Source organism: Cydia pomonella, unplaced genomic scaffold, assembly GCF_033807575.1.
Source record: "Cydia pomonella isolate Wapato2018A unplaced genomic scaffold, ilCydPomo1 PGA_scaffold_208, whole genome shotgun sequence".
NCBI classification, from domain to species: Eukaryota; Metazoa; Arthropoda; class Insecta; order Lepidoptera; family Tortricidae; genus Cydia; species Cydia pomonella.
Window position 1 is genome coordinate 4,669 of NW_026907848.1, and position 25,818 is coordinate 30,486.

The following is a 25,818-nucleotide window of genomic DNA, read 5'->3' on the forward strand; positions in this document are numbered from 1 at the left end:
GATGTAGTGCATTGACGTTATCGCCTAGACTTGCGGACTCTAGGTTGCGTGACAGTCGTGCATATAGCGAAAGATTTTATTTTTATGTATTATTTTTGTTGACTCATAGAAAAAGTATTGTATATACAATAGTGATATATTATAATCAAGTTTTCAATCTCGTACCTCACCTGGGCAACTCAGGAAGCTTCGTTGCCTAAACACGGTACTCGACTGAAAAGCTCTGTATTATTTATTTCATCAGTAAGTAGTTTCATTCTTGTCTCCAAATTTCAAGACCTACATTTACATGCAAACATTAAGTTGATTCTAGGTACCTTTGACGCTGGCGATAGCATATGGAGATGTACGGAGGCGGCACCAGCGGACTCTCCGAAGATGGTAACCTTATTGGGGTCCCCACCAAAATGCTCGATGTTGTCGCGCACCCACTTCAATGCCATTACTTGATCCTGGACAAGAATCAAAATTACATTAACTAAATGAATATACGTGCGTATTGCAGCCTAATGGTGCTGTTGCATACCGCAGAATGCGGTTGCAGCCAATGTAAACAGAAACTTTAATAGGCACCACGATCCTCCAATCCTGAGGGATTACATTTTGTCTGCGAGTAAATTACTTACCTTCTTACATTTTATAACAGCGATCTATATAAGCAAGCATAGGGTTTTGTGTGATTGATTTAGACTTAGCAGGTATTGAAAATAAGTAGAACACGTTTCAATATTCAATTGATTTTCCACAACAACTATGTAGAGCGATCGTGTAAACTTACCTTAAGGCCCATGTTTCCAGAGACCTCTTCATTCCCCAGGCTCAAGAACCCGAGCGCTCCAAGCCTGTAGTTTAAGGTGACGAGAACCACGCCGGCGCCCACGAGGTGGTCCGGCCCGTACAGGAACGAGTTGCCCGAGCCCACCGCGAACGCACCTCCGTGGATCCACACCATCACCGCCAGTTTTGGATTGTACCTTTGGTAAAACCCAACCATTTATAACTTAATATCCTTGTTACCTATACTGCTTTTCCTTGTATCCTATGGACAGTCGTCACAGCCGGGTTCGCTTTTGGAAACTAATCTCATGAATTGACGCGGATTCTGGTTTTTACGAAAGCAACGCCATCCGGCCTACACCCCGGAACATGTTAATAAGGTTATTATTGTACATATTCCGTGATCTGGCCTTTCAACTCAGAGGGCTAACTGGATCTTATTGGTTTTATTTCGGTTTCCTGGACGCCAATTGAAACTTGAATGATGTATAGAAATAGTCAGGTGACTTCGTAGCATCGGTCATCCCGATACCTACATACATTTTTTCGTTAAGCAATTGTCGATGCACGATTGTCATCTTCGCTATGCCCCCTGGAGCTTTTGAACGTAAGTATCAAATAATATTTTTTGTTTTGTGCTTCCAAGAAACTCATTGGAGTTTGAACACTTCAAATCAAACCCACGACCCCAGTTTGCAAGCCACACGACTTACTGCTAAGGCACACACGCGATAGTGGAAATTCTCTTCTAGAAAGTTTTGGGTCACGCTTGAATCAGCAAAAACATATGTTTTAGAAATAGGATGTTTCGAAATATTTGATATGGAACACTGACCCGGTATGGGGCCTATTCGTATACCCAGAGTATGACTCATGTTGATAAGGTTCTGTGGTAATTATGAGTAGGTACATTCGTGGTTTACCACTTCCATTATGAAATGCCTAGTTCTCGTAGAGTAGGATAATGAATAGGTATAATGTTTATATACTTTACATTGTTGTTAGCTATGTGAGGTATGGCATAAGTTAAGCAAGCAACTACATACCTACTAACTTAAGGGAAGTAATCTTTGACTTAATAAAATTACCTAAAATGAAATAATAATTATGTTTTTGAAGGAAAATCCTCAAGGAAATGAAAGTTGAATCTACGATCCACTTCATAAATCAGCTAATTGAGACATCAAATCAACATGGTTATCTTTAGATTTAGATTTTAATCTAAACAAAGTAGGATACAACTATTCAACTATATGGACAATGTGACGGTCGCATTTGGAGTCAGACCTAGATAAGTTGGCAGCGATTTTCATAGCCCAGACAGTGCAAGGCCAAACATATATGAAATTTGTTAATTTGTTTATTTGTTATTTATTTGTTTGTTTGTTTGTTATTAATTTGTTTTATATTTTACATTACTATTTGTCTGTGTGTCTGCCACATCCGTGAACATTAAAAGCATGCTTAGAGATCGCTTAATATTTCTTCCTTTGTGGGCCGGATGTCGCAGTCACTCAACATTTTCGGATTTTTCCTAAAATGTCTCACATCTTAGGGACCATATCTGGGGTTGTAACCGCAACCTACCAACCTCGATGCGCATGCTCCTCTACGTATCGGAAGCGGAAAAAACCTTTCCAAATTCAGTTTGCAATTTAACCAACTTTACGTGTGTTTATTACACCTGAAATTTCTATGAGATTACATTAAATAGATCATTTTTCAATGAGGACTAACTGTCTATGTGTGATAGGTCAGTGAGTTTTCAAATAAAAGATAAATTTTTGAAATCTATGTTATATATGTATGTTGGGTTTTCGAGGATAATTCTCTATAATGTGAATCCATTATAGAGAATTATCCTCGAAAAACCAACATACGTGCATTACATCGCGCAAATTATCTCAGACAATTTGCCGATAGATGGCGTTGTACACAAATATACTTAGATAGGTATAGATAGGTACTTCTGTTCAAAAGTCTTTCGCCTTTATAGTTACACGAGATAATTCAAAGTTTGTACGGAACCCTCGGTGCGCGAGTAAGACGAACTCGCACTTTACCGGTTTTATTTTCTATCGAGTGAAAGTCATAAAATCAGGATTGGAATCGCTAAATCCCTTTGGTATTGTTATCTAAAAAAGCGATACAAATACGATAGTTACCCAGTGAGCTTGTCCGGCAGAGCAGGCGAGTAGACGTTAAGGAACAGGCAGTCCTCTTCGCCCTTGTAGGTGTCGAAGAGCATGAAGCGGTGCGGGCAGACGGCGCCCTCCTCCAGCGCGTCGCGCACGCCGGACCACGGCTCCAGCGGCGCCGGCGGCCGGAACCGCAGGGAGCCTTGCGGCGGCTGCGCGTATCTGGTGGGACAATAGGTCTAGTTACTTGTTTTACGAGACGACTTTCATCTATGTCATACTCTAGCTAATACTCTTTGTTAAATATGATGTTGCCTCTTTCTCTTTCGAGCTCGTTAGGACGTGCACATCTCTCGCTTGCCTATAGGGACGACTAAAGGCAACTTGTACAATTTGTCACAAGGTAAGCACTTTAATTTTGGAATGCCCATAACCTATCTTGAGTTATAATAAATGATTGGATTTATTATTCAAAATCACCACAAAAAAATCAATTCTACCAGCCAAAATTAGTGTGGCTTACGACCTGTTCGGCACTGACATAAACGCTATCAAGAACGTTACTTACTTTCTATGGATCTCGCTCGTACTCGCATATAAGTGCGAGCGAGATGTATAGCAAGTAAATTACGTTGTCGATAGCGTACGAGTATATGTCAGCTTTGACACTGTCAGCGACCAACCCTATTAACCTCACAAACTCTACACCTTTGTCAAAATATGTAGCTTGGCCGTTTCGCTACGCTATCGTCATTTTTCCGTTATACAATAGTTCTTGAAAGAGTTGTAAGTAGTAAAAACGGTCAAGTCACATATTTTGACTAAAGAGTAGAATTTGTGAAGTTAATAGGGCTTGTAGAGTTAGTTCGCGAGGGCACTACCGTGCTCCCAGATCGCGGCGCCACATTTTTGAGGATGTGTCAGGTGGTAGTTTGAATTACTTATAGGCACAAAACGAGGGATTTCAGTAACATCACTTCAGACAAAAAAGGTAAGTAAGTATCTTCAACCTTGGATATACCTAATGCCTTTGAAGCTATAATACGGCGCCTGCTGCGCGGTCCTAGCCACGACGCGGCGGCCGCGCAGCGCGCCGTGCTGCGTGAACACGAGCGGGCCGCCGCCCACGCGCATGCGGTCCACCAGCGCGTGCACCAGTCGCGCCGCGCGCGCCGGCACCGCCTGCAAGCGCCGCAGCGCGTGCTTCAGCCCCACGGACTCGCTCACCGTGCTCGACAGGCGACGCCATGCTCCCGTCACCTGACAAGAAATTATATTTAATTGCGAGTTTCTCTATTAAAATCTATAGCTGACGGGACAAGCTGATCAGGACTTAGGGATAATACACTCGCACCCCGGTTGAGTGACCGCTATCAAACAAAGAAGAGCCAATCGACCATCAGCTCGTCCGGTAGACAACATTGGGAAGAGATCAGGTCACTTTTGAATAAATGGCTCAGTTACCGGGACATTTAGTATATTAAAAAGCGGCCAAGTGCGAGTCGGACTCGCGCATGAAGGGTTCCGTACCATTTATGACGTATTAAAAAAAAATCTACTTATTAGATCTTGTTCAACATTTTACCACTTTGGATACACATTTTACCACTTTGGAAGTGTCTCTCGCGCAAACTATTCAGTTTAGAAAAAAATGATATTAAAAACCTCAATATCATTTTTGAAGACCTATCCGCAGATACCCCACACGTATAGGTTTGATGAAAAAAATATATTTTTATTTTATGACGTATTAAAAAAAACTACTTACTAGATCTCGTTCAAACCAATTTTCGGTGGAAGTTTGCATGGTAATGTATATCATATATTTTTTTAGATTTTGCATTCTGTTATTTTAGAAGTTACCGGGGGGGGGGGGGGGGGGGGGGGGACGACACATTTTTTCACTTTGGAAGTGTCTCTCGCGAAAACTGTTCAGTTTAGAAAAAAATGATATTGGGAACCTAAATATCATTTTTGAAGACCTATCCATAGATACCCCACACGTATGGTTTGATGATTTTTTTTTAAATTTTTATGACGTATTAAAAAAAACTACTTACTAGATCTCGTTCAAACCAATTTTCGGTGGAAGTTTACATGACAATGTATATCATATATTTTTTTTTGTTTTTTTCATTCTGTTATTTTAGAAGTTACGCGGGGGGGGGGACACATTTTACCACTTTGGAAGTGTCTCTCGCGCAAATTATTCATTTTAGAAAAAAAAGATATTAGAAACCTCAATATCATTTTTGAAGACCTATCCATAGATACCCCACACGTATGGGTTTGATGAAAAAAATATATTTTTATTTTATGACGTATTAAAAAAAACTACTTACTAGATCTCGTTCAAACCAATTTTCGGTGGAAGTTTGCATGGTAATGTATATCATATATTTTTTTAGATTTTGCATTCTGTTATTTTAGAAGTTACCGGGGGGGGGGGGGGACGACGACACATTTTTTCACTTTGGAAGTGTCTCTCGCGAAAACTGTTCAGTTTAGAAAAAAATGATATTGGGAACCTAAATATCATTTTTGAAGACCTATCCATAGATACCCCACACGTATGGTTTGATGATTTTTTTTAAATTTTTATGACGTATTAAAAAAAACGACTTACTAGATCTCGTTCAAACCAATTTTCGGTGGAAGTTTACATGACAATGTATATCATATATTTTTTTTTTGTTTTTTCATTCTGTTATTTTAGAAGTTACGCGGGGGGGGGGACACATTTTACCACTTTGGAAGTGTCTCTCGCGCAAATTATTCATTTTAGAAAAAAAAGATATTAGAAACCTCAATATCATTTTTGAAGACCTATCCATAGATACCCCACACGTATGGGTTTGATGAAAAAATATTTTTTGAGTTTCAGTTCTAAGTATGGAGAACCCCCAAAATGTATTGTTTTTTTTTTCTATTTTTGTGTGAACATCTTAATGCGGTTCATAGAATACATCCACTTACTAAGTTTGAACAGTATAGCTCTTATAGTTTCGGAAAAAAGTGGCTGTGACATAATCGGACAGACAGACGGACATGACGAATCTATAAGGGTTCCGTTTTTTGCCATTTGGCTACGGAACCCTAAAAATGGTATGGTGGTGGTGGGGTATTTATAGTACAAGGTTTATAGTCGTATAGCAACTGTTATGTTACAACAAATTTCTTATTTGTAAAAATGTTGTAATTGCTTCATTACTACATCAAAATCTAACTTTGGGATTTGGCCTGAATGAACGCGACAAGTGATCGACAGCCAGCCTTTACAATCTGTGCTCAATGCCGGCTACCATCATCATGTGGATCAAAGATACTATAATTGACTATGTGATTTCATTAAGTTTTTCTGCGAAATCTAAAGGAAAACCGAGTTATTCGCGATTTTCAGCTTAATTGCGAATAACTGACAGGGCGATATCTTCCGGCGAACTGGTAATCTGTGGGCCCCTTTAGAATGGGCCAAAATAGTTGACGTAGCCTGTCGTACGAACGTAGTAAAGTTATGTCAGTTATGTGACAGTGAACGCATGTCGCATAGACTCAGCTGATGGGGCCGACGACTTCTTGAGTTGCGTTCACGTTGTGTCGTAGACCTAGTTTCTTAGATTAACCTTGAAAACAAAATATTCGACAGACTTAAATCGAAACACGTCCATTATGTAACACAACTATTACCTGATACCAATATTACGTTACACGGACCATGTAAATTACTAGTGTGCCCTTATTCATTTCAATTGCAGTTAATTATTTCACTGTAAATTTTATTTTTGAATTAATTACAATAATTCGGAGTAATGTGTGAGTCAAAATCTTTAAATCACTGTCTTTATCATCATTCAATCGAATTTAACGGCTTCCCTCCCACACACCAGGTGTAACCTGGCATATGCTGATGAGATAATTACATACATTCAGAGCCGCTTACACTTATATTATTATTATCCACTTAAGTAAAATTTTCACACTTTACGAAAACTTTTGGTTGCTCGGTTCGGTATGGCATTTCGGTACTTATCACCTTTGTTTTGTCTGCAGGCGTTTCAGAGGCAAAACTCTAACAAATAAAATGGGCAATCTGCCCGCTGAGAGAGTTACTCCCGACTACCCATTTTACACGACTGGAACTGACTTTGCTGGGCCATTCTTAATTACCGATCGTAAAGGCCGAGGATGCAGAATAACGAAAGCATATCTTTGCATTTTCATTTGCTTCCGATACAAATGCATTCATCTTGAAGCAGTCAGTCAGCTGTCTAAAGACGCTTTTACCTTGTGCCTCCAAAGGTTTGTATCCCGTCGCGGCAAACCTAAACAAATCTTTTGCGACAATGGTAGGAATTTTGTTGCTACTGCAAGGGAAATTAACGATTTCTTAAAACTTAATACGGATGACATAATCGATTTTGCAGCCAATAAAGGCATTGAATTTCGCTTCTCTCCAGCATACGCTCCTAACTTCGGTGGGCTGTGGGAAGCCGGTGTTAAAGCCGCCAAGTATCATTTGAATAGGGTCCTAGGCAATGCCCATTTAACGTTCGAGGAACTATCATCCCTATTCAGTCAGATCGAGGCCATCTTAAACAGCCGTCCCCTTTGTCCTTTGAGCTCATCACCCCAAGATTTCGCTCCTCTCACCCCGGGGCACTTTTTGATAGGTAGGCCACTCACTACATTACCGTCGCCGTGCTTACTAGACTCCAACACAAATCGGCTCGACAGATTCCAGCGACTTAAACAGATTCGACAACATTTTTGGAAGCGCTGGAGCTCAGAATACGTCCCCGAATTGCAGCAGCGTACAAAGTGGAAGCTCAGATGCAAGGACCTTAAACCAAATTACCTTGTTCTGCTGAAGGAGGATCTCACACCGCCACTCAACTGGCGCCTCGGCAGGGTCGAACGAATCTTCCCAGGCACTGATGGCATCCCTCGAGTCGCTGATATTTCCACAGTTCGAGGCACCGTTCGTCGGGCCATCAACCGCATCTGTCTACTCCCGTCCCCAGATGACGCAGAGTCTTGAAAGCTTCAGGAGCTTTCAAGGGCGGGGAGAATGTTCACGCGAAACGGAACGGTTAACATGATTACCGGACGAGTAGAGCTACGTCACGGACCAAGTGTCAAAATAACTCCACATCATCGTATATCTGTCAATACCTACTCATATCTCTACAACGGAACTTTGCGTGTCATACACATTTTGTATTTTTTTATAATTTTAATTAAATATCTACAAGTTTAAACTACGACTTCTTATTGTTTGTCCTTTCGTGGACACCTACCTATACGCCTATACTGAGGGCAAGGCTTGCTTTCGGTGTGGTGTATCTGGTTTGATATCCGTTTCCCAAGTGTTATTAAAGTATTTGCAAGGCTTAAATCCGTGACGAAAGTCTATTGGTCAGATAAATGGCCCTATCTCACAGCTAAGTAGTTGTGGCCCACCGCATGACCGCAGCGCTCCAGATATTCACTTAATAAAGGGTTTGTGAGAATCAAAACATTCAAACTATGATAGCAATGCGCTGTCTGGCTGGTTGCGTTATGTTGCCTAAGCATTATAGTTTTCCTTGAGGAAGAACTAATGTTACCGACCAAAACAGAAATTTGTTAAACCTTAGCAATCCGATTTAAGGTCCGTATTAGATTGGACTTTCGGGAAATGGGACTTGGGTTCAAATTAATCATCAATCGTTGATTGGTTGAATGATTCATTTAAACTCAAGTCCCATTTCCCGAAATTTGTAATATATTTGAATTTTTTTGCAAGACCTTATAAATTGGTTCGGCATGGAAAATGGTTAAGCCGCTTCCTCGTCTTCCCCTAAAGTATATAAAGTCCCATGTTTTGAAGTGCTGGGAGTCTAACGATAAAGCTTTCAACCCGTAAATGGTGGGTTAGAACCCCGAAAATATCGTATGGTGGGATAAGATGACCAGTCTAATGCCAATGAGCGCAAGTTTCTCATCTGGGATGCAAGGTCAGTTCGCAAAAATCTATTTCTGCACGAAAGATTTGTAAGAAAATATTCCTGGTGAGTTCGACCATAAAGAACGGCACGAACGGCGTTCCTGTTCATGTATACCCTCCCTGCATAGACTGATTGTACGAGTATGCAATACCTATGGGCTGCCGACTTCGAGTGAGGCGCGAGTCACCTGTTTAGAATTGCCCTTTAGATCAAGTAAAAATCATTAGGTGAGCACCTTAATATTTGCTCTTATATACCTAATCATCATGAATCATATCTAATATTTACCCTTTGTCTCAAATCTTTGCGATTATCCCAGTTCAAAATTTAAAATGGTACTACCACATTAATTCTTTATGCTCTCGAGTTAGGAAACTAATGTATATGTTTAAAAACATTAGACATTTAAGAGATCCTGGTATTGTGAAGAATGTATATTTTGCACTGTGCCAGTCCATCATATCATACGGCATTGAAGTTTGGGGAGGTGCCAAAAAGTCTCACATGATTGCAATAGAACGAGCTCAAAGAGCAGTTATTAAGGTAGCTACATTTAAAAACTTCAGATACTCAACAACCGCTTTATATAAAGAATTTAACGTTCTATCAGTAAGACAATTATTTATAAAAGCAACCATCTTAAAACAACACAAGAAAGCGCCATCTTCAACAGTTTCTGAACGAACGCACACGCACGAACGCACGCGCACACACGCACGCACGCACGCACGCACGCACGCACACACGCACACACACGCACGCACACTCTCACACACACACACACACACACACACACACACACGCACGCACGCACGCACACACACGCACACACACACACACACACCCACACATATAACTAGTAGATTAGATTAAATGTGATCTGGGAGAGGTGGTGCATCCTGCCAAAAATAAATAAGGAAATAAATAAATAAATAGAGTTGCGTCTTCAGCTGCTGCTTTGGGCCCATCAGGGTCTTTAAAAGACCATTACTGTCAATTCCATTCCATGCTAAACCAACCTTGCTCTTTCATAATATCTATTTGCATACATAAGAAGTGACAGTAGCCTACTGCACTTTCTCAATACACCATGTAGAGATTTGATAATCGAATTTATTGGTTCTTTCGTTTGTATTGTAACATCAGCGCCGTTCCAAAACTTACATAATATTTCAAAAGACCATCCATTGAACTGCTAAATGTCAAGGTGAGTACCCCTATTATATTTGCGCATTTATATCACTTAAACAGTTGAATTAACCAATAAATTAAAAAGGTGCTCAAGTTTAAGTACCTGACATTGTCAATGTTAACACAATATACGGTATACCTACCTACCTATGAGAGTTTTTTTATGGCACGCTAAAATAATAATTAACACATAGGACATAGAATGTTTGCATAATTTTGCAGGAACATTCCCAAACCTAAGGTTAGGTTAGGTTTAATGATCACTACCTACTCATGGTAGGTAAGTATGTACGTTTCTAGTGTACGTTGACCTTTTGTTTTCACTATCTCGTAAAGCAAGTGTTGCATGTAACAGGGTCACAGTTTGTCGAGTTACACATTACTTAACATGCACAGGGTTGTCCCAAATTCGCCTATGCCAAGGCTCTCGAGAGCCGAATTTCTTGCCCATCCTACTTTATTGTATAGTCCACTCTTCATTGCGCGATGGTTTAAGCACTTAATATAAGTTAAAGAGCTCCACTTTCTAGATTCTTATTGTGATTCTGTAGAATCACAATTAAGAATGTTCAATCAAGTACCTGTGTAGTGAAATAACTTATGATTCATCGAAATCCAAAAACGTTTACTGTTTATGTTGATTTACGAGTATGTTTTAATTATGTTGCTTGGTAAGTAGTAGGGTTTATGGTTTCTCGACCTTTTTAGGGTTCAGTAGCCAAATGGCAAAAAACGGAACCCTTATAGATTCGTCATGTCCGTCTGTCTGTCCGATTCTGTCACAGCCACTTTTTTCCGAAACTATAAGAGCTATACTGTTCAAACTTAGTAAGTGGATGTATTCTATGAACCGCATTAAGATGTTCACACAAAAATAGAAAAAAAACAATAAATTTTGGGGGTTCCCCATACTTAGAACTGAAACTCAAAAAAAAAGTGAATAGTTTGCGCGAGAGACACTTCCAAAGTGGTAAAATGTGTGTCCCCCCCCCTCCCCCCCCCCCCGTAACTTCTAAAATAACAGAATGAAAAAACTAAAAAAAATATATGATATACATTGTCATGCAAACTTCCACCGAAAATTGGTTTGAACGAGATCTAGTGAGTAGTTTTTTTAATACGTCATAAAATTAAAAAAAAAAAATTTTTTTTTTCATCAAACTCTTACGTGTGGGGTATCTATGGATAGGTCTTCAAAAATGATATTTAGGTTCCTAATATTTTTTTTTCTAAACTGAATAATTTGCGCGAGAGACACTTCTGAAGTGAAAAAATGTGTCCCCCCCCCCCTGTAACTTCTAAAATAACAGAATGAAAAATCTAAAAAAAAATATATGATTACCATGCAAACTTCCACCGAAAATTGGTTTGAACGAGATCTAGTGAGTAGTTTTTTTTTAAAACGTCATAAAACTGAATTGTTTGCGCGAGAGACACTTCCAAAGTGGTAAAATGTTGAACAAGATCTAGCAAGTAGATTTTTTTTTAATACGTCTCAAATGGTACGGAACCCTTCATGCGCGAGTCCGACTCGCACTTGGCCGCTTTTTTATTTCTCGAGGCACGGGAATTCTCGACCAGGATTTCTCGAATATGTCGAAAAATTTTTAAAGTCTCAAAATACATGTTGTTAATTTGATTTCTTTTTTTGCTTTAATACAAATTGGATACATAGGAGTCGTAGGTGAGATTAATAATCATATACATGGTTTTTTAATTACCATAAATTGCACTTAATAATCAAAAATTCAACAACCAAAAACAAAGCTATAGGTGCAGGCATGCGCGCCGGCGATGTAATATGCTATAGTCTATTTCTTTAGGTATTTATCAAAATGTACTTAAATACAAATCACAATATGATGTTTTATTAGGCAAGAATATTCAAGTGAATTAATTTAACTCGAAGTGACAAACTTACACAAGATTTACTACGTAAAATACTTACTTTATTTTGCCAATAGGAATACGAGTATATCGGTATTATTTGATTTATTAAGAGTAAATTTAGGTATTAAATGCCTTAATCACAGGGTATACAATTATTTATTTATTTATATTTAGTGTAAATTAGTTTTGTAATATTTGTTATTACATGGCCCTGTAATGTAATTCGTCTTTTAGCATAAGAAATAAGATAAGCGATCTAATGACGTGTCCTTTTTATTGCAAAACATGTTTGAAAAATAAGTAGAGGCAAATATGGAACAATTATAAATCATATACGATCCTTCTCTTCTTCAACCAAGCGTTTTCCCGGCCTAGCGCCAGGGTCCGCTTTCATACTTAATCTTCTCCACTTTGCCCGGTCTTCGGTATCCTCAGATGTGAGATTGTTCTCTTCCATGTCCGCTCTCACGACCTCCAGCCAGCGCTTCTTTGATTATTTTGCTTTTATAAGTAATAGTTACTATTATTTTAAGCGTTTTTAATAAAAGACGCGTCAAGATTGTTTACCTTTTTCTACTGCGAAAGGAAGCATAATGAACCTTAAACGAGACGAATTCTCTAGACATTTGAGGGTAGTAGTTCAAAAGTTACATTATATGAAAATCTGTTGAAGCCAGAACGATAGGGGACGGATCAAGGCAGTTTAATATTTAGTTGGTTGCCTGAAAATGTGAAAAAAACATTGTTTACATTTATTTAACTACCTAAAGTAATACACTATTTATAGACACATCACGTGTTATACGCGTGTTCTTTTTACTATAAAAAGAGATTTATTTCTCAAGTTCTCGAGGCATTGAGTTTTTTTTTCCCCGCCTCGGCGAAGGACGATTTTCTCGAGATTTCCTGCTTCGAGAATTCTCGAGCAGAAACCCTACTTGGTAGTCAATGAAAACACTGTGGGGTGAAGGTTTTTATTGTAGTTACAGCCCCTGTTACTTCATTAGGTTATTCTTATAAAAGATTATGAATGTGCTTTAAGCACATACACAAGCATAAACATAGTATTATTATTACGATAATCACAGTACAGGCAAGATCGAAGTTGCGCGAAACACCTGTTATTATTGATATTGCAAATGTCCGAAAGAGATCACCAAATCGATTAGACACGTAGGATGTAGACCAATGGGAGTTGCGAAAAATACTGCGACTAAAATGACATACTTAGCCTAGATGTGGAATATGGGAATTTATGGTGAAACGTGTAAACCTACTCAGCGAGTGAGCGGTACCCACGGTAGGCAGATCAGTATCGAAGGAAGAATAAATGCAATGTCCTTGGGTGTTCACTCTTAAGTGGGAAATAACTGACAAGAGACGGGGAACGAACAAAATAGACATTGTGAAATTCGTACGTACCGAAGAGCTGAAAAAGCTTATATGTACATTACATGGCAGCTTACGTAAGCTCACAGACATTAAATGTTGATCCATCTAAGGCTCAAGCTAATTTGGTTGTCAATACTAACTGACTCAACAATTAAAGTCCGTGACGTACCTACCTATTTAAGATATCGCTTGTAGTTTTGTTTTGGATCTATTATTGCAGGTTGCGATGAGGCTGCAAAACGGGCAGTATATACACATATTACTTAATCATATACATACCAACTTAAAGCTTTTATGTTTTGAAATACTTATGACCAATTAGAACACTACTATGTAATAATATTGCTTAGAAACTAGCAGATGTGTTGTTGTAGTTTACATATAAGTGCTACGAAAACACTGTTGCAAGCTAAATTGTACTCATTTTGTGGATCTTAATGGTTGCAGCAGTAAGTTTCATTTAAGCAAGACTTTGCATAATCCGTTCAATAACACGACAGCAAGCTATACCGCAAGCACTTCTTTATTTTCAAGCTCATCACAACCTTGAGTGCTTAAACGTTTTTTGACAATGGTAAAAGCTATTAGTCTTAGCGGATGTTGCATCAGTCGACCGCCGAGTAATACCATAATGAAGCAAGTATAAATGTATTTCGTTTCTGTCACAGTTTAAAGACGAGATCTCAGACTTTACTGCTCAATTAACGTAGGTATTTTCTTATTCGATGACAAGTTTCTGCAAAAAAATGTTTTCGAGTACGTAATCGAACTCGTCACTGAACCAATTCTAATGAGCCCAAATTCTATAGACATAAATGTACTGCTTAGGATATGTTCTATCGCGTATAGACCAAAAAAAATTGGATGCGGATTGGCCATAGAAATAAAAAAATCTCAGCAACCCAGTAACCCAGCAACCGATTGGTAAGTAAGAGGGGCGATAAAAACAATAAAAAAATATAGGTTTAATTTTTTAAAATATCCTATCCTATTGCCAATTCTTTGGTTTAATCTTATTGCCAGTACAGCGATGATGAGTTAGGAAAAATGACCAATTATTGAAATTGACGAATCAAAGATTTTTCTGGCATTGACGAATTAGGGAAACTGATGCACCCTAGTTGAACTTTGAAATTGGTTGATAAGATTTTATTTAGACAGACTCACAAAAACCGATTCCTTTTATTAACAGTAGAATTTACTCAGCTGAAAACCCAATACAAAAAACAAAGCAGGTGATAAAACAGTTCCATAGTATACACTATATCTACTCGTTACTTCGCCTGTCACTGGATGAAATGAAATACCTAATTCAACAGAATTAATGGTGGTGATCCTCTCGAAGAAGCACTCGCTTTATAACAAACACCGTTACGTAAGGAAGTGTAATATGTTCGGTAAGAATGCGGGACAGCTCTCGTTGCCTAATAATGGATATTGCTGTTTGGGACATATTTGTCAGGGGAATAGCGCAATAATACGCGACGTTACTTGCTCCGAAAATGCCTGATTCAATTTCCAAGCAGCAAAGTTTTTTTTTGTGACGGCTACATGGTCTTATGTCAGTAGTTTTGTAATTTATGGAAATTTGTCTTGAAGTAAAGTTAACGTTTTATGTTCTAAATTGAAAGAGCTCAAAGCTTCCAACTAAGTGTAGTAGGTATGTATAGTTATTAAATATGTTTACATATACTTATTGAGTTTTATATTTTCAGTTGTTTATTTAAAATTTATTGCACAAATTTACAAAAAAGAGTACAAATGTCGGACTTAACACCTTAAAAGGCATTCTGTACCAGTTAACCATTGAGCTAAACATAAATAATAAATTTTTACAAGCTTTTATTTAACTTGCAATGTACCTGTTATGTATCTATGTAACTATGTTTGTACGGGTCAAATCTTGCAAGTTAAACAATTTGACCCACTTCCCGACTTCCAATGAAGCTGAAAATTTGCACACAACTCGGGTGACAATGTAATATTGGGTACAACGAGCTGATCTGATGACGGAGACAGGAGGTGACTATGTACGAGTACAACTTGGCTGTGGAAAGAAAGGTACAGACAGCAATAAAAGCTTGTACCAGTAGTGACGAACACACAACTTTTCTCTCCTGTAGACAATAGTTAACAGCTGTGTGCTGTGTGGCTACCACCAGTTCGGCACTGACATAAACGCTATCAAGAACGTAACTTACTTTCTATGTATCTCGCTCGTACTCGCATATAAGTGCAAGAGAGATGTATAGAAAGTAAATTGCGTTCTCGATAGCGTATATGTCAGTTTTGACAATGTCAATGACTCATGGTACCGGTACTGTGGGCATGTAGGTAAGTAATGATTTTATCACACTTATCCAAATAAAAGGAGTCTTTTCATATGGATAAGGGTTATCCCTTAACTTTTGGGTATTTGGGGAAAGACGTGAACACAGTTTTGTGTTTGGCCCAATTACTTTTCTTGTTTTCTAATCTAGCGTCTTGCTTTGCTACGTTTGGGTCTCATTCCAAAAAATATTCGTATACCCGATAAAAACTTTCAACTCCTTTTTAACCCCCTTAGGGTAGGGGATGAATATTTTACAACGCTGTTGCTTTCCTTGTTTTATTAATGTTGTGTCTTCCTACGAAGTTTCAAGTCTCTTACTCAAATCGTTTCCGTTACAATTTTTCAACCCCTTTTTAGGGTTCTGTACCCAAAGGGTAAAACAGGGCCTACTATAAGACTCTGATGTCCGTCCGTCTGTCACCAGGCTGTATCTCATGAACCGTGATAGCTAGACAGTTGAAATTTTCATAGATGATGTATTTCTGTTCCCGTTATGCTAAAAAGTACGGAACCCTCGGTGGGCGAGTCCGACTCGCACTTGTCCGGTTTTTATTAACCCCTCTTAAGGGATAAACTTGCAAATACGCTGAACTTGCTTTTCTTGTTTTTTAATTTTTTGTCTACCTACGACGTTCCATTCCAAGCCACTTACAAAAGAAATACAGAAACAAACTTTCAGCCCCTTTTTTACTCCATTACCAGATGAAATCACTTTATCACAAACACACCGAAATCACTTTTCTATTTTTTTTATTATTATGACTTTTTCCTAAGTTTCAAGTCCCTTACTTAGGAATAAAATTCCGATACAAACTTTCAACCCCTTTTCACCACCTTAGGGGATGAATTTTAAATACGGTGATATTGCTTGTCTTGTATTTTTTAATAATTATAATGGCTTATTACAAAGTTTTAAAAGTACTTTACATAATTGCTTTTAATAAGTAAATTTAGTAAGTAAGTAAACACTTTATTGTACGAGAAAAATAAATATTACATCAGATGGAAAATACTTGGTTAGTACAAAGGCGAACTTATCCCTAAGAGGGATCTCTTCCAGTTAACCCATACCTAAAAGAGTAATTAAAGTAATTATATATTATTACATATTATAAACTATATATAAATAAATATCTTTCTATACATATATGAATAAATATAAATATATATTAATATTATGACCGCACACATCTTCCGACCTGTCAGTAGGTTCTTCATCTGAGAGCCATATTTTTTAGGGTTCCGTAGCCAAATGGCAAAAAACGGAACCCATATAGATTCGTCATGTCCGTCTGTCTGTCCGATTATTTAGTTTATATTTTAGTGATGCCACTGATTGACAGTCTCAAAGGAGATGGTAGCGCGTTCCAAAGCTTAACAGAATTTACGGTGAATGATTTGTGATATGATCGGTGTTTATGAATCGGGATAGAGAGGGAAAGATCGGTGCTAGAGCGTAGTCGGTGGTCACTATCGTCTGCTAGAAACTTGAACCGCTCAGAGAGGTAGGGTGAGGAAGAGGGAATGAATAGTACTTTAAAAAGAAGAGATAACGTATGCATGTCTCTACGGCGGCGGATAGGTAACCACTTAAGCTGATCACGGAATGACGAAATATGGTCAAATTTGCGGAGACCAAAGACATATCTTATGCAAACATTTTGTAGACGCTCCATCCTATTGAGGAGTTCCTCGTTGAGGTCAAGGGACGCTACGTCCCCATAGTCCTAGGATGACTTTCGTATTAAACGGTAGGAAATTTCGTAGTAGTCAAATCGAATGAAAAGAGGAAAAGTGTTTCTTGCTGACATTAGAAATATGAGCCGACCAGAAAAGAGTCTGGTCCATGGTTATGCCTAAATTCCTAACAGTACAGGAGAACGGGATATGAGTTCCGTCAAAGAAAACATTAGGCAAACTTTTATTGACTAGTTTGGAGATAAAGTAAGATCCACCAATGACAATTGCCTGCGACTTCTTGGCGTTGACCATTAAACCAAACGACGACGCCCAGTCACGTATAGAAATTAAGTCATTTAATTATTATTTATTATACACGATATAATATAAATTTAAACTAGAAAGTTTTTGAGTAGTTTCGGCTCTGCGTTGACGTGACATCCTATTATTTTGACTTTGCTATTTTAAACCCAATAACATTTAAAATGTAGCTCGAAACGATGAAGTTCAAGGTAGAGTTCATTTCAGGTAGTATAGTATAGTAAATGTGACGTAATTAAACTCTACCTTTTACTTTAGCCTGTAGTGTATGACGCAATAAGTAAATAAGCCAGCCATGGTTTTATATTTCTAGCACTCGAAACTTAACTTATATAATCGCCCAGGCAGGAATATCATTAGATATTTATCTCTAGCTTTTCCGTGAAGACAAACATTGTATTGTGTGAAAAGGAACCAGTTTAATTTTCAAAAGGTCGCTGATCTTGAGCTTCACACCTTCACTGTACGTTAACGACACCAATCAATTTAACAGAAAATTTGGAGTATTTTCGAATTTCGAATCGAAATAGTATAAATAATAATATCGAAAATTTCGATATTCACCGACACCTGCAAAATTTCCACCACTTTATGCGTTAAAAGTTGAATGACCTATTCGTCCATTATGTTTTCGATGTTTTTAATAATAGATACTGCAATTGGTTTGAATATTATGAACAAATTAAAACTACCAAAAATCAATGAAAAATAAATCTTAAGTATCTCTATAGCTTTCGTTTATGGTAAAATGTTGCCAGTGTTTAAAAAGTGAAATAAATACAATACTTATTAGTTTTCAGGCGGGCCGTATGCTTGTTTGCCACTGACGTGGTATTAAAAAAAACGATTTTTCTATACCATCCCATTACTGGTGCCACGTCCCTATAGTGGACGGTTGTTTACTATAAAATTACCTTCATACTATTGAGGCTGGTCGCGGCATTGGCAACCACGTCGCCAAGTGTTGCGGGCGGCAGCGCTGCCACTGCGCCGCCCAGCGTCAGCGCGCACGCGCACAGCACCGCGCGCGAAAACACGCGCATCTTGCCTTGGCTTCACCAACTCTTCAACTGTCTTTTACTTATGCTGTCCCAAATTTCAGCTGAAATCTTAACGTCCTCTTTCACTTTTTGCCTTTGCTCTGTTTTAGTCACAAACTATAGCCGCATACGAAACTCGTTAGACGCACTAGGTGTTGCAAAACTGAGAATCAATTTAATTATGCGGTTTATAAGTAAAAAAAAAAAAAAAAAAATATTATAGAACATTATTACACAAATTGACTAAGTCCCTCAGTAAGCTCAATAAGGCTTGTGTTGAGGGTACATAGACAACGATATATATAATATATAAATATTTATAAATACTTAAATACCTACATAGAAAACACCCATGACTCAGGAACAAATATCCATGCTCATCACACAAATAAATGCCCTTACCAGGATTTGAACCCGGGACCATCAGCTTCGTAGGCAGGGTCACTACCCACTAGGCCAAACCGGTCGTCAAAGTCAAAGTAGAGTCTTAAATTATTAAGCCTTTTTAAAGAAAACCGCCTACTCATTATTTAACTGTGATTAATGTACTGATTTTATGTTATACAAGTAAACCTAGCACTGGAACGCCGCGACAGTACCTCGCTCGCCAAATAGACTATATACCCGTCATTATCTAATTAATACCGTTTCAAAAAGGCGGGTAGTCTATCTCGCGGTCGATATACTGTTGCGCCACTCCTAATTTGTTTCTGATTAATTGCTAACAATTACTATATCCACTAAATATATTATAAATTACTTTGTATGTAGCAAAACAAACATCATCTTAAGAATGATAGGGGATAAGCCTGATTGTCCGCTAATGCTACATTGTGCGGGACTACATTTTCCCCTATGGACTCCATACAGTGGTAACTGGTAGGTTAAGTGGGTAGGTTTAGGTTTAATTTTTAGGCTTAGCTACTAACCCTTTGAAAACTGTTTTTTACTAATACTAACAAAATGTATTGTACGTGTAACAGTTACATGAAACAAATGATTTCAAATTCAAAACTAAATCTATCCAAACAGAATTGGCTTTTCACGGATAGCAACGGTTGTCCCCGGCTAATCGAATACTGCGATAACTGTTTCCCAAGCAACACAAATTGAGCTGTTTATTCAGACGACTCGAGTCCGCCCGGTTTTTGCACCGGGTGCGCAGTAGGCCGTGTTCAACGCTCTCGATATTGTTAAAACTGCACTTTCACCTTCGTTAGGAAAGGGGACTGTGACTGTGAGCCCGCTAGCTCGTACCCATAAGCTTTAAATGAAATGAGACTACACCCACCAACGATGAAAGGGATTATGTTTTATGGATATTACATACATTCCCGTTTCCATTCGCGCTTACGTCAGGTATACCTACAATAAGATAAATAAATAAATAGATAATAAATAAATATTATAGGACATTAGTACACAAATTGACTAAGTCCCACGGTAAGCTCAATAAGGCTTATGTTGCGGGTACTTAGACAACGATATACATAATATATACATATTTATAAATACTTAAATACATAGAAAACATCTATGACTCAGGAACAAATATCCATGAACATCACACGAATAAATGCCCTTACCAGGATTTGAACCCGGGACCACCGGCTTCATAGGCAGGGTCGCTACCCACTAGGCCAGACCGGTCGTCAAAAAACGTCTAGGTATAATAAAACACGAGGTTGTAAAATAAGTACAACTACGTAGCGGGAATCCACTGTCGGTCGGTAGTTGGCGCGGAAGAAGGAACTCGACTAGATACGATCGTAGGTATCTATCTACTCTGAGTAGTTAGTGTTGTAACCATAACCACAGACGCAAGGATGACCAATATTCATCTAACCTCCTACTACGCAAAGTAATTATCCATCCCAGGATCAAGTTATACTTGAAATGATCCTACAGTTGAATACAAAATTGTTTGTAAATAAAAGACACACAGCCGGTTGAGGTCGCTTGGTCTAACTCCTGGCAGTGGCGAGCGATAGCTATCCGTAGTGATCGGTATCGGTACTACCGGGTTGGGAACTTCTGGAAAACTTATATAATCAAAAGATTGAAGTCCTACGTCCCTACGTAAGTACCTAAAATAATACTTACAGGGTTACATAACGACCTTAAGGTTCGATCAATAAGACTAAGATTTAGATGACTATAAGGAAGCTTAAATAATGCAAAATGTCTTAAACTAAATAAGTAAATAATCCGTAGTACTTTTATCTGCTTCCTTTTCCATACTTATAGCTGGCATTTATTATATATATAATATGTATTTTAATATATGTATGTATATGTATTTATATATCTTTTTAGGGTTCCGTAGCCAAATGGCAAAAACGGAACCCTTATAGATTCGTCATGTCCGTCTGTCTGTCCGATTATGTCACCGCTACTTTTTTCCGAAACTATAAGGGTTATACTGTTCAAACTTGGTAAGTAGATGTATTCTATAAACCGCATTAGGATATTTACACAAAAATAGAAAAAAAAACAATAAATTTTGGGAGTTCCCCATACTTAGAACTGAAACTCAAAAAATCTTTTTTCATCAAACCCATACATGTGGGGTATCTATGGATAGGTCTTTAAAAATGATATTGAGGTTTCTAATATCATTTTTTTCTAAACTGAATAGTTTGCGCGAGAGACACTTCCAAAGTGGTAAAATGTGTCCCCCCCCCCGTAACTTCTAAAATAACAGAATGAAAAATCTAATAAAAATATATGATATACATTGCCATGCAAACTTCCACCAAAAATTGGTTTGAACGAGATCGAGTAAGTAGTTTATTTTTAAAACGTCATAAAATTTTTAAATTTTTTTTTTTTTTTTTTATCACACCCATACGTGTGGGGTATCTATGGATAGCTCTTCAAAAATGATATTTAGTTTTCTAATATCATTTTTTTCTAAACTGAATAGTTTGCGCGAGAGACACTTCCAAAGTGGTAAAATGTGTGTCCAAAGTGGTAAAATGTTGAAGGAGATCTAGTAAGTAGTTTTTTTTTTAATACGTCATAAATGGTACGGAACCCTTCGTGCGCGAGTCCGACTCGCACTTGGCCGCTTTTTATTTATATTTGTAAATGATATATTGTTTTGTTTTGTGTTTATTCTGTGCTAGACTTCTTTTATTGCATCTGGAACACCTACTGACATAACATAAATTTTTTTTTAATTCCGCTACCTACAGGTTTTCTGGAAGAGATCGCTTTTTAGCGATAAGACCGCCTGTTGTTTACCCTTTCTTTATATATGTGTTGTATTATTTGTACCTACTGTTTCTGTATTAAGGTGTGCAATAAAGAGTATTTGTATTGTATTGTATTGTATAATGGTTATGCGGAACCAAAAAACTAGATTACTTGTATACTTAAGTAAAAAGTACTCTTAAACATTTAGTTGGCACTCATTTCTAAATTTGCTCATCAGAAACTTTTGACCTCTGTAACATATACAAAATGACTCACATTCTGCGACTGTAAATCCGTATGCAAATGGGTATACAGATTACATAAATAAACGATACACATTTAGCATGTATTGCGATATTTGTTTTGGAAAGATCTGGAAAAGATTTCGATAAGATGACGCGCTTTGCTTATATGGTAATGACCTAGTGAGTTAGTGACCCTACCTACGAATCTAGCGGCCCGAGTTTAAAATTTAAATCTTAGGTATATATGCACATCTAACACGTCTCATTCGTTTTTATTCAGCATTAGAAAGAAGGGAAGCGATTTTGTGTCTTTTAATTGAAAAACACTTTTGAAAAATAAGTCACCGGAAATATGTAAACATTATAAATCATAATAATATGATACGATCGAGTACCTATACTACCTATATTAAGTATACGATCATTTACATTATTTTGCTTTCATAAATAATAAGTAATTACTGATTTTTTGAAAAGCGTATTTCAATAAAATGACTTCAAGATTGTTTACCTTTTTTCTAATGACCTACCTACTCGTAGTACGTACGTAGATGTTAAAAAATACCTAGTTAATAAGCATCATGCACCTATACTTACTTATTAGTAGGAACTTACAGGCATCTAGCAAATATCATAAACTTACCTAATGTAAGTATAGACTTGAATCTATGATCCTTACCTAGATACCTACTTTGCCAGCGTACGCTGACAACTTTAAAAATTACACTAATGTGATCTTATTTTGACTAGTCGGACCAAGCTAACTCTGCATGGCGTTTTTAATGACAAAGTGTGACAATATCATCACTAATGTCAAATGTCTACGAAAATACGACGTTAATAAAGTCACTAAGTGTCGAAGGCGCGACTAACTCGCGGGGGTTTTCCGTTCAAAGGGTTAACATTTACATCACTTATGTTAGATAGTATTGAATTTCCATTTCCACGTTTACCACAGCTTGCGCTTAAGTATTTGGAGTTCTTGTAATAAGTTGAATTACCAACTCGCTACCTGCAGAGTATAATATGAATATGAATATGAATATGTTTGTTATTTTATAACTAAAAATAACCGGTCTCCTTTTTTATGTTTGGTACCCAATAAAAACTCAAGCCGATGTTTTATCTGAAACTATTGCATTTTTTACATAATAATAGATTCAGTGAAACATGAACACATCGGCATTATGCACCATATTAGTAAAAGAATTCGTCGACTACATTACATAATTTCAATTTCACCTATTAACCGCCTGTTAAAATTGAAATTGATCTCAGTTGCACAACACTCACTAAAAAGTCCATAAAGACCTACAGTAAATTGAAAAGGTGTTCACGAAATGGGAGGCTGGACCGGCCGGGTGTCGGGTAGACGGGTAGGTACAAGCGCGCGCGTCGCGTCGTACAGTTCACGCCACTAGCCGCGCATGCGCGCCGGCGCGACGTCTCCGCCCGGTTACCCAACACACCACCACCACCGGACTGTTATTCAATGCTTGTGTCTTTATATGAAAACATGAACATTGTATTTATCTATCCATACTAATATTATAAATGCGAAATATGTCTGTTACCTCTTCACATTCACGCTTGAACCGCTGAACCGATTTCGTTGAAAATTGGTTACACGGGATACTTTTTATCCCAGAACTCACCCCGAGGGGTGAAAAGGGGCGTGGAAATTTGTATCGGGAATCAATAACCGGTAAACCTATTTAGGTTTGGAGATAATTTGAGTTGTGGGGAAGAATGTATAATAGCTTTTATCCCTGAAATTATCCCATAAGGGTGTAAAAATGGGGTGAAACATTGTAGATAATTTCTTTAATAAAGGACATAAGTCTTTTACTATTTAAGTTTTCGTAAAAAAGCATGTATATGTATCTTTAACCAATTAGCCATACCTTTAAGGGTGAAAAAGGGGTGAGATGGAGGTGGAAGTTTGTATAAGGAATAAATGAAAAGCAGACTGGATTTAAAGAGAGATGTGAACGGAAGTAAAAGTGGAAGAAGTTGAAGTTCGAGAAGTCACTAAAATTGGAAAAGTAGAAGTAGGAAGAAGTTGGAGATGTTAGAAAATTTGAAGAAGTTAAATTCTGAAGAAGTTGGAGACGTTGAAGAAGTGGCAGTGAAGTGAATTAATAAATAAATAAACAATAATTTCTTAAAAAGGGATCACGAGACCTTTCGTTACAAATAAATACTTTTTACGCATTTTTGACCAATTAGTCATCCCTTTAGAGGATGAAAAGAAGGATGGAATAAAAAAGAGATTAATTTTAAAAATACTAATTCCACGCAGACGAAGTCGCGGGCAAAAGCCAATATACACATAAATGCATAAGTATGTCCTGACTGAGTGACTCATCAACGCAGTGCCTTGGAATTTGTACACCAATAAGCTATAACTTATAATGTGTACAAGAACTAATAAACCATTTTGAAAAATTCAACCCCTAAGGGGGTTAAATAGGGAATGAAACTTTGTTTGGATATAAGTTTTATTTTAAGCTTGAAATATAGTGAGCTTGTGAGTACGTAAAAATACGTTTTTTTTACTCATTTTCTAGTTAAATATTGACTTCTATTATACTTCGTCCTCTAAAGTGATGAAAGGCAGTTGAAATTTCCTATCGAGAACGAAATTTTTGTTCATGTAAGCGACTTGTAATTTCATAGAAAGACACTAGGTATGTTATGTATGGTAGTAGGTATGTTAGAAAACGACAAAATTATTTAAATGGTTCTGAAAATACATCCCCCCAGGGGGTAAAAGACGGCTTGAAAGTTTGTTTTGAAAACAATACCTATTTATTTGTTTTACTATCGGGCAAATTTGTTGGTTTGACCTCTCTCACCTCTGAGATAAAGATAGAGATCTTTATTAGCATTGAAGTACGCTTTCACATTACATTACAAGACATTGACGTTTTCTATGGGAGAGCCGACTTTTTTTCGCTATTTCGGGGTTGGTCCCATGGTAAAAGTTGCTCACTTGACTTATATATATATATTCACATTGCAAAATATTGCAGATAATTTAAACAAACGGTCTGTACTGTATTTATCATTCGAAATCATCACATCACTGAGTCCATCACTAGATTCATCCTACCGAGGGACGACAGAAAACATATTATCAAGTATCAAATTACTTTACACCCTAAATGAAATTTAACTTTGCCCACTTATTTCAACGAAAAGCCTTCACTTCAAAAGAAGCAAACGCCTATTACTATACACTAGCAATGCTTACAGCCAAAAAGCTAACTTTGCTCGAGTTAAACATCCAGCGCCTAATTTTGTTATTAACTATAATAATTATAATATAGTTACTATATTGTACTAATGAAATGCATAATAGTCCGTTTTCTATTGGGACTTCCCCCCCACTTGTCGCGGAGTTCAACCTGGCTACCGGGCGTTTTGGGCTTAGGTGGATGTGTATAACATTCGTACCAAATGGCATTGCTATACTCAAAAATGTATACCTCTCCATACAAGCATTCCCAATAGAAAACGGACTATAACGAATATAACAACGATCCCAGAGAAAAAAATGATAGGTACTTATTGACCGATCGAGCGCGTAGCGTGAACCAAGCGTGTCTGATTCAGCTTAGGCAA

At 37.6% G+C, this 25,818-nt stretch overlaps 2 protein-coding genes across 12 annotated transcripts; one reads left to right on the forward strand and one right to left on the reverse strand.

Annotated features, from left to right (window-relative positions):
* Window positions 1-24,807, reverse strand: LOC133533846 (juvenile hormone esterase-like). 11 transcript variants are annotated; one of them, XM_061872910.1, is made up of 6 exons: window positions 23,507-24,807; window positions 18,623-18,896; window positions 3,937-4,175; window positions 2,943-3,137; window positions 779-974; window positions 1-452 (listed from the first exon to the last, which is right to left on the reverse strand). In XM_061872910.1, the coding sequence occupies exons 2-6, from the start codon at window positions 18,749-18,751 to the stop codon at window positions 273-275; spliced, it is 939 nt and encodes a 312-aa protein (XP_061728894.1). In that variant the 5' UTR covers window positions 18,752-18,896; window positions 23,507-24,807; the 3' UTR covers window positions 1-272. The 11 variants fall into 11 exon arrangements, with proteins under 11 accessions (XP_061728894.1, XP_061728888.1, XP_061728897.1 ...); XM_061872904.1 differs by having other exon boundaries at window positions 18,623-18,911; XM_061872913.1 differs by having other exon boundaries at window positions 23,485-24,807.
* On the forward strand, window positions 5,376-8,173 carry LOC133533879 (uncharacterized). The gene has a single exon (XM_061872960.1). It carries the CDS (start codon window positions 6,997-6,999, stop codon window positions 7,951-7,953), a length of 957 nt encoding a protein of 318 aa, XP_061728944.1. The 5' UTR covers window positions 5,376-6,996; the 3' UTR covers window positions 7,954-8,173.
* Window positions 24,808-25,818: the final 1,011 nt, after the last annotated feature.

Bases quoted from the DNA above. Each gene is read 5' to 3' on its own strand.
- LOC133533879 (XM_061872960.1), top strand. From the start codon at position 6,997: ATGGGCAATCTGCCCGCTGAGAGAGTTACTCCCGACTACCCATTTTAC.
- LOC133533846 (XM_061872910.1), bottom strand. From the start codon at position 18,751: ATGCGCGTGTTTTCGCGCGCGGTGCTGTGCGCGTGCGCGCTGACGCTG. The intron at 975-2,942 runs GTAACTATCGTA...GTTTTACCAAAG, and splicing joins CTGCCGGACAAGCTCACTGG to GTACAATCCAAAACTGGCGG. The intron at 453-778 runs GTAAGTTTACAC...ATTCTTGTCCAG, and splicing joins CTGGAAACATGGGCCTTAAG to GATCAAGTAATGGCATTGAA.